Source organism: Gekko japonicus, unplaced genomic scaffold (assembly GCF_001447785.1).
Source record: "Gekko japonicus isolate JY-2015 unplaced genomic scaffold, Gekko_japonicus_V1.1 scaffold1098, whole genome shotgun sequence".
NCBI lineage: Eukaryota > Metazoa > Chordata > Lepidosauria > Squamata > Gekkonidae > Gekko > Gekko japonicus.
Genome location: NW_015160244.1, coordinates 356,114 through 365,651, shown reverse-complemented (window position 1 = coordinate 365,651; position 9,538 = coordinate 356,114). Strand labels below are relative to the sequence as shown.

The 9,538-nt window shown below is 47.0% G+C and overlaps 1 protein-coding gene across 1 annotated transcript in view; it reads right to left on the bottom strand.

Moving 5' to 3' along the window:
• Window positions 1-9,538, bottom strand: part of CLUAP1 (clusterin associated protein 1) — a 77,881-nt gene that overhangs the window by 35,419 nt on the left and 32,924 nt on the right. The window contains exons 5-6 of the mRNA XM_015413551.1: window positions 5,491-5,624; window positions 3,170-3,311 (exon numbers count right to left, since the gene is read on the bottom strand). Of these exons, the coding sequence (XP_015269037.1) occupies window positions 3,170-3,311; window positions 5,491-5,624 (276 nt within the window). The remainder of the gene's footprint in view (window positions 1-3,169; window positions 3,312-5,490; window positions 5,625-9,538) is intronic.

Genomic DNA, 9,538 nt, shown 5'->3' with positions numbered 1-9,538 from the left:
GGCCTAGGACTGAGCCCTGTGGCACTCCAGCTGATTTAAAGGGCCCTCCAGCTGATCGGCAGGCCCTTTACATTTATTTATTTTATTTATTTAGACATTTTTACCCTGCCCTCCCCGCGAGCGGGCTCAGGGCGGCTTACAAGGGGCATACGACATCTTGCAGGAAGTGAAGGAGAGGGGTGGCCGCACACCTGATCAGGTGTGGGCAGCCCCCGCTAGAAAAACAGCATTTAAAGGGAACCCTTTCAATGCTGTCTTCTAGCGGGGGCTGCCCGTGCCTGATCAGGCGTGCGGCCGCCCCTCTCCCCCCCTCCCCTACTTCCTCCCAAAATTTCCCCATTTCCCCTGCCTCACCAACCCCAAATTTCTAGCTACGGAGCTGAGTGGCGCTCCACAACCCATCTAAGGATCATGAGCCGCGCGCAGAGGACCACAGTGTTGCATTATGGAATGCAGCCAGTGACTGCAGGCCTCCGGGGCGAGGAAAACGGTTTCAAGCGGCTGTCGCAGGCGAAGCCGTTCAGCGCTGTGTTAATTAAAATGCTACCCCCCCCCTTTTTTTGCAATTAAGAAATGCTCTCTTAATGGATGTCATCAGCGGCGAAACATCAGCACGGAGACACACACAATCACAGCGCGTACCGAGCGTACCGCAGACCGCCAGCCCCATTATTCAATGCTGATCTTTCGAGTCCGGGGAGATTTCGCCCTGGAAACTTTCATCTGTCAATGAGCACGCAGGGAGGGGCTATTCCTCCACCCTTTTAGAGTAGCAGATCAACCTAATCACCTGGTAACTGCTGTCCTTTTAACCCGCTGTTCAGCTAGAAAACCGCTCTGTGTGTGTGTGTGTGGGGGGGGGATCAATCGCTCTATATTATGGTTCTGAAAGACTGGCTATCTAAGACGAAAGGAAAATCAAGACAAGGAAATCTGTCAGCGATCCGCTGGACTGTTGAAAGAAGCAGGCCGTTGCAATAGATGAACTACCACGCACGCCAAGTCCTCTCCGAGAACAAGAGACAGAGGCAATGAAGCACCGGGTTAACCAGTTGGAGCCATTCGCAAACTTGTGCTTACGATCCCCGCGAATCGGCCTTCTCATTTCTGCCTGCCGTTTCTGCCTGCCGTTAAACACTGAAGAGGTCAACGGGGAACGAGAAGAGGAAAGGGACGCAGGAGGCACTGCCCGAAGAGGACACCTGCTTCCCAGCGGGCTTGCAATTAAAACAAGGCAACGCTCTGAAAACAAGCCATTGGATAGAAATATCATAAAAACCACCCATAAAACAGAAGCAGACAGTTTTAAAAGGTAGTAATGTTTTAAAGGAGCTGCGGTGGCTCAAGTGGTTAAGTAGCTGAACTGCAGGCTGTGGAAGGTCGGTCGTTCAGCAGTTCGAGACCCGAGTGCGCCGCATGACGGAGTGAGCTCCCGTCTCTAGTTCCAGCTCCTGCCAACCTAGCAGTTCAAAAGCAAGAAATTGCAAGTAGATAAATAGGGACCACTTCGGTGGGAAGGGAACAGCGTTCCGGGCGCCTTGGTGTTTAGTCATGCCGCCCACATGACCATGGAAATGTCTTCGGACAGCGCTGGCTCTTCGGCTTGGAAATGGAGATGAGCACCGCAACCCTAGAGTTGGACTCGACTGGCTTTCGAGCAAGGGAACCTTTACCTTGAAGGTTTTAAAAACCCTTGTTTAAAGCCTGAGTAAAACGATTTGTTTTGGGCTGACACCTGAAAAGAAAGTCAAATAGGCACCAGGCGAGGCTCAAAGGGGAGAAGAAGAAGAAGAAGAGAAGAAGAAGAAGAAGAGATTGGATTTATACTCCGCCCTTCCCTTGGAGTCTCAGAGTGGCTTACAAACTCCTTTCCCTTCCCCTCCCCACAACAGACACCCTGGGAGGCAGGTGGGGCTGAGAGAACTCTGACACAAACTGCTGTTTTTCAAGGACAGCTGTGCCAGAGCTTGTGACTGACCCAAGGTCACATCAGCAGGTGCAAGTGGAGGAGGAGTGGGGAATCAAACCCGGTTCTCCCAGATTAGAGTCCGCACACTTAACCACTACACCAAACTGGCTCTCAGGCCACCACAGGAAATGCCCTGTCTCTAGTCGCCGCCCCTCACGCCTCTGAAGGCGGGGGCCTAGAGAGAAGAGCATGAGAGGTCGGTCTTAGCGGGTGGGCTGGACAATATGGGAGGAGATGGCCCTTCAGGTACTCTGGCCCCCCAAGCCTTTTGGGGTCTTAAAGGTAAGAACCGGCCTTTATATTGTGACCGGAAACAGATGGGCAACCAGCGCAGATCTTTCAGGGGCCAGAAGATGGGTCACTGTGGGAAACAGGATGCTGGACTAGAGCCGGCTTGGTGTCGTGGTGAAGTGCAGCAGACTCTACTCTGGGAGAACTGGGCTTGATTCCCCACTCCTCCTCTGCATGAAGCCGGCTGGGTGACCTTGGGCCGGCCCCAGTTCTCTCAGAGCTGTTCTCTCAGAATGCTCTCAGCCCCACCTACCACATAGGATGTCTGTTGCGGGGAGAGGAAGGGAAGGGAAGGCGACGGTAAGTTGCTCTGAGACGCCTTCAGGTAGTGAAGGGCGGGGTATAAAACCAGCTCCTCCTCCTCTTCTTCCTCTCTTCCTCCTTCGTCTTCTTGATGGTCTGATTTTCACAGGTTTTTATGATTCAAAACTGAAGGAATGAACTAAACCCTGACAATATCCACCCAAGTTCACTTCCACAGGAAGTGGTGGCGGCTACAAGCATGGACGGCTTCAAAAGGGAATTAGATATGCATATGGAGCAGAAGTCCATCAGTGGCTATTAGCCACAAGGTATAGATAGGGGCTCTGGGGCAAGTGATGCTCTGTCTTCTTGGTGCTTGGGGGGGGGCAACGGTGGGAGGGCTTCTAATGTCCTGGCCCCACTGCTGGACCTCCTGATGGCACTGGTATTTCTGGCCACTGTGTGACACAGAGTGTTGGACTGGATGGGCTTTTGGCCTGATCCAACATTGGCCTCTCTTATGTTCTTATGTTCACCCACCCCCCATGTTTTTGTAACTCTGGTATTGTAGGAGTTAAGCTGGGGAGAACAAGAGGCGCGTTCAGAGGCAGAGATAAGAACCAGACAGGGATCGGTGCCAATGTCCGAGAAGACGCCCCCCCTCACCTCAAATCTCTCCTGCTCCATGCGGTGCTGGTCGTCCAGCTGCTGCTCCAGGTAGGCCAGGTTCCGGAACTTCTCCAAGTAGCCGCTGTACTGCTTCTGCAGCTCCTCCTCAATCTTTTCATATTCATCCATAAAGGCTGGGCTGGAGGGGGGTGGGCGGGCGGTGGGGGAGACAGAAGGGCAAGGAGCGTGAAGAGCGGGCGGAGGTGTCGGAACCCACAGCTGACAACGAAGCACACGCATTCAGGAACGATTATACTTTTATTGCTGAGCTATAGATGCAGTAACACAGGCACTGTTAAGAATGGCGGCGACCGATAGAGCCTAATAGGATATAGGGTATTCATATGCACACACCCCATGGCATAGGCCAATTAGGTACCCTCCCGCACGTGGGACAAGTTAGGAATCCGTTAGGTGGCTGAAGCTGGGAACCAGGAGTCTCTCACGTTAATAGGAGACTTCCAGACAACACAACCTCCTCCTGCACACCTGTAGAGGTAAGCGTTTCAGCAAAGGCAGAACAGCAGGGATAGGAATGCAATAGCAATTTACAAGACACAGAATGAACTTGTAAGGGAGGAGAGCTGTGCGGCGCGGGGCGGGACGGGACGGGGGGCCGGCACAAGGCAGGGGCTGGGTTCGATCCTCACCCTTCTCACGACCTCACTAGGCTGTCTCACTTAAGTAAGTAACTCGCTGTCTTTCAGCCTCGGCCCACCCTTCTGCAGCTTGCAGACCACAACACTGATCCTCCTTTGACCACAACACTGATCGTCCTTTGACCACAACACTCGCCTCCTTTGAGAGGCCGTCATAAAGACTGCAAGAGGAAAAGCTCTGAACGCTTGAAAGCGTCGTTATAAACGCCACTTGCCAATGCAGTCAAAATACTCCTATTACCGACTCCCCACTTGTTCTTTAACCATCCGAAAAATAAGCTGCTTTGTGAGGCAGGTGCGATAATAGCGTTCAACCCAGAACAAAGTCTGAGTCCAGTCAGGCGCCTTTAAGATCAGCAAAGTTTCATTCCGGGTACAAGTTTCCGTGTGCACGCACGCTTCTCCAGATAGATCCAGGTGGGTGGCCACATTGGTGTGAAGCCTCAGAGCTAAGTTTGAGTCCAGCAGTGCTTTAAGACCAACAAAGGTTAATTCGGGGTATAAATTTTCATGTGCATGCACACTTCCTCAGATATAAGCCTTATATATAGATAGGTTCAGGTGGGGTAGCCGTGTTGGTCTGAAGCCACAGAACAAAGTCTGAGTCCAGCGGCACCTTTAAAGCCAGCAAAGGTTAATTCGGGGTATAAACCTTCGTGTGCACGCACACTTCCTCAGATACAGCGGAACTGACTTCCTCAAGCCTTATATATAGATAGAGAGATTCAGGGGGGTAGCCGTGTTGGTCTGAAGCCACAGAACAAAGTCTGAGTCCAGCGGCACCTTTAAGACCAGCAAAGTTTGATTCTGGGTACCAGCTTTCACGTGCATGGCACAGTTCTTCAGATGGATCCAGGTGGGGTAGCCATGTTGGTGTGAAGCCACAGAACTAAGTTTGAGTCCAGCGGCACCTTCAAGACCAGCAAAGTTTAATTCTGGGTCTCCGCTTTCGTGTGCATGCACCTACTTAACTGCGTAGTGCTCCGAGATTATTTTGTGCGGCCTGAGAGAGCCTTAAGAACGACCGCTCTTTTTTTCTTTTTAAATACATGTTTCTAGCCCTCATGGTCACCGAGCCGCACCTGACAAAGGAAAGGCAAGGAAATGCAAAAGGCCGAGGAACTACGCAGCAAATGAAAAGAATCCCACATTCTTTCTGCTTTTTCAACTCTCATGAGGCCCAGTACAGCACTATGGAGCCTTGAAAGAGGATTATGGGGGGGGGATGCATTTGGGATGTGCTTTGCAGGATCACGCACAAGCCCTCGTATCCGAGACAGCTACTTCTTGCACATAAAGCTTCTAATTCCCTTAAACACAAAGCACGGGACCTGTTAAGATTTCATCTGCTTTTAATGAGTCCCGGTTTTTTTAATGGAGGGCTTTAACTCTTCGTTTGGAAAAGCCGCACTTAATTATTCGGTAACGCGTTAAATGAGCACCACGGCAGTGAAAAGGACCAATAACTGGGGAAAATGGATAACTGCACAGGTGTAACGAGGGGGGGGGGTGAGCTGGCAGGTGGCAGATAAATTGTGCTCGTAATGCTCTGCAGACAACAGAGTTCTGCCGGCTCAAAATTCTCCTGCTGTTCCGGGGAGCAGGAGAGCTGCACCTGAACACACACACACACACACCCCGCGGGGCACCAGCCCTTACCGAACGCTCTGGAGGGTCTGCAGCCGCTTCCGGCTCCGTTCCAGCTCCGCCTTCCTCTTTTCGATCTTGGCTTCCAGACTGGCTTCGTCTGCCGCCACGTTGCTGAGCAGTTCTTTGGTATTCTGGACCTGATCCTGAGAGAAAAGACAATGAGCCATGAGGTGCGGTTCCTGGAGGGGTGGGAACTGCCAAGGGGCCCTTCCCAGTGGCAAGCGCTCTTCTCCCGAGGAAGAGGTTTTTTTTTCGGCGGAAGGCCAGACCCGATTCCGAGATGCGCTGCGCCCGAGCAAAACTGGAACAGTTTCCCCCCACTCCTCCACTTTAGTAATCATTTATTATTTTTGGGTTTTGTGATTATAAGTTTGCATTTCTTCTACTGAAGACAACATAGATGCAACACAGAAATGTCTGAACATTCCATTCCTGATGCAATATACTTGCACACCTGGGGTTTTGGAACAATCCAGATAAAGCCTGAAAGTCACACTTTGCTGCTTTAGAAAGGCCATATGATTAACTGTTCAACACAGACAGGTTTTTAAAATGTTCTTTAAACCACTTATACTTCAAACAGGAGACAGATGCTGTGAAAAGTTATCCTTAGGTATTTGCAAGTTAACCAGTTCTGGAACAGTTATCAAGCAGTGGGTCTTTGCCATCATGTGGCAAACATTATCTGCGGGACTGCTTTCTCCAGTATAGAATAATAATAATAATAATAATAATAATAATAATAATAATAATAATAATAATAATAATAAATAATTATGTCTTAGTTATGGCGCAGTAACTTTTTTCATTTTTACATAGCTATTGAGGAATGTGTGCCAAAACTTTAAATTACTGTGCCATCTTGTCCTTAATTCCATGTGATGTTAATTTCTACTGCATGCAGTTGAGGTGCATGTCAACACTAATATCATATAACATAAATGGCAGATAGACCTTGAGGCATATTTCATGTTCCAGAGAAGCAGCTTATAACATTCTGTATAAATTAAGGAAAAGAGGATTATCCAGGATAGCAATTTAAAAGGCCCCAGAGTCACACATATCCTCTTTAGGGGGTCAGGGCATACAGAAATACATACCAGGCTTACTCCTCTCTTTGTCAGGAATTGACCCAGCCTCTTGGCACGTCCACCAAAAAACTTGCCCAAAGCACTGATCCACGTTAAGCAGAGAGGAACACCAAAGAGTCCATAGAATATACAGAAAAGCCGCCCAGATGGAGTCTTAGGAGCAACATTTCCATATCCTGAAAGAGAATGTTGTGTTTAAAGCTGCCCACACCAATTTGAAACTTTTGGTACAGGCATAACCTTTCTCCTGTTACCAGATGCTCTTAAAGCCTTGAGGAGTTGTTCACAGATTACAGTGCCCAGTCATTCTAGCATTAGATCATTTAATATCCATGAGTGGAGACATGCTCACTTCTAACAAGAGATTAGATTGGGTCTCCCAAATCCCGTGCCAGCATTTTAACCAAACTATGGCACTGGCTCTCAAGAGAGACACTGGGCTAAAGATCCTGTGACTATTCCTTACAAGTGCAGAAACTGCTGCTGTCATAAATCAGCACCCAGAGAATCTCAGCATTCATATTTTAAAGAAGTACATTTCTAGCCCTTAAAACTGTGTGTATGAATAGGTAATGGAGAGAGGCAAGATTTCCAGGAGTCAGTATGCAAGAAACATCTGCCCTAATACATCATTGTTCCTCCTCATGCTCAGAAGAAACAAAAGCATGCAAAACACAGTGAAATATTACTCCATTTCTATAGGGTAAGAGCTGGCACTCTGATGACTCAATTGTTCACTTTCTTCTGTTTAATTCTAATTGCGAAATAATGGAGGCTGTTGCAAAATTTTTATATTATGCAATCAGAAGACGAGGCTTGAATAGCCAAGTGTAAGTGACTGATGCATCTTAGTATTTTCCCATATTTCCATGATGTTTTGTGCTTTCATACCAATAAAGGTTTTGTGTGTGTGACACAGTGAAATACACAAGTTTTCTTAATTAACTTCATTTCTACCCCACCTTTCTCCCTTATGAGGACCCCAAACAGCTTACATCAATCTCCTCTCGTCCATGTCATCCTCCCAACAACCACGCTGTGGGGCAAGCTAGGTGGAGAGTGTGACTGGCCCAGGGTTATCCAGAAACGCACATGGCAGACCAGGGATTCCAACCTAGGTTTCCTAGATCCTAGTCTGACACTCTAATCGGTACACCACACTGGCTTTCAATTTACATACATTATATAGGTCAGTGGCATGCACTTTTTAGTTGAACAGAATTTGGGTAAGAAGTGTGTACAATCCAATAATCAGCATGCACATAATCCTGGTTACAAGACATCTTCCAGTCCCTGCTTTATGGTATCAGAGCCTTAAACTGTATGTGCAAACCAGCACATATCATTCTACAGTGTAAAGTATTCTATTCTGGATTAAGAGAGGCCAGAACGGTGTCCTGTTTTCACTGTACTGAAGTTTTGTTAGATCGTTTACATCACTGCTTCCTAAAATATATTATGCATCTCCCGCCAATGAAGGATGGAAACGAAATGGACCATAATCTCTTACCATTTATTTCTACATTTTTAAATCTCAGCCATCCCCCAAGAAGCTCAAGGTGGAACAGAAAATCCTTTGCCTCATTTGATCCTCACAACAACCCTGTGACATAGGTTAGGCTGAGAGAGAATGATCAGTCACTCAGTGAGTTTCATGGCTGAATGGAGATTTAGAAGATTTAGAATTTGGAAGGCTGTAACTCTGCTTCAGACTTGTGCCATTAAGTCAGGTTTCTTCCAAAGTATTTTTAATAGTTAACAAGTAGGATATAGTGCTTTATTTGGTTTAGTGGTAAAGTTTCTACCTTCTTTCCCCCACCTCCTCTGGTCGATCTGTTTTATAACATTATGTTTGTTCTTCCTCAGAACAAACTCCAACTCTGATGTTTTTCTGCATCTCAGAGATTATTCTGACAATATAGGCCTTCTGCAAAGTATAAAGCAGCACACGAGAAGTTTTTACCTCTTCATAGGAGGTGGGTGGGTTAAGAACAAGCTCTACATGCCACAAGTCATGAGTAAAATGTCTACTAAGATGACCACATTCATTAGGGGACAGGAGCACAATTCAACAGAAGTGTGCTGCTGGAAGATAATTTTAATGCCACTTTTTTGTTTTGCTCTGTTCCTATACCTTTATTAGCAACCTGACACAAAGAACTTAAGCAGGTGAAGTGCTTCCTGGCATGAATACAAAGCTTTGCCTCCTTAATGTTTTCATACTGGCTTCTGTTGTGTTTTGCCTGGCACGCATATGCACCTTAAAGCTGGAAATGTTGAAGGCAAGAAACATGGGGAAACCAGAGAGAGCAATACAAGAAAAAAAGTGAAGGGGGCATAGGGTTGCCAGATCTAAACCTGTTAACATTCTTTTTCCATTAAGAGGTGCATAGAAGGGGACATTCCCCCAGATGCAGGTTCTCTCATCATTGTAAGAATATGAGGAAGTCATATCTGGTAACATTTTCACTTCTATGCTAGGGGCTATTTCAGGGTCTGGACTCGGAAACCCTAAGGCAGGAAAGAGAAGAACTTCACCAACCAATTTTTGTGAAACCAAACCAACCAAATTTATTAGAGGAAAGTAAGCAATGTAATCTTTTGTCAGGAAAGCTCGCACAGAATAACAGAAACGTACTCTCAATAGAACATTTTAGGTCACAGAGAAAAAATCTAAAATATTGCTAGTATTTTTTAGGATTTGTTGGACTATTCTCTTTGAAAGACAAAGTGTAAGAAATGAAACATAGCACGACTGGCTGTAAGGTAGTTTTGAAGCCAAAAACACAATCTGTAATCAACTTTGAATGCTCTTCATTATATGCAGCTCTTCAAGGATGTGCTACTATATTCAGAACTGGCAACAGGAGGCTTCATTAAAATGGGATTTCACGATCAGAAGAAAGACACAGAACTGGCGCAACATAACCCATAACTGTGCTCTAGCAGTCATGAATGATGCATTT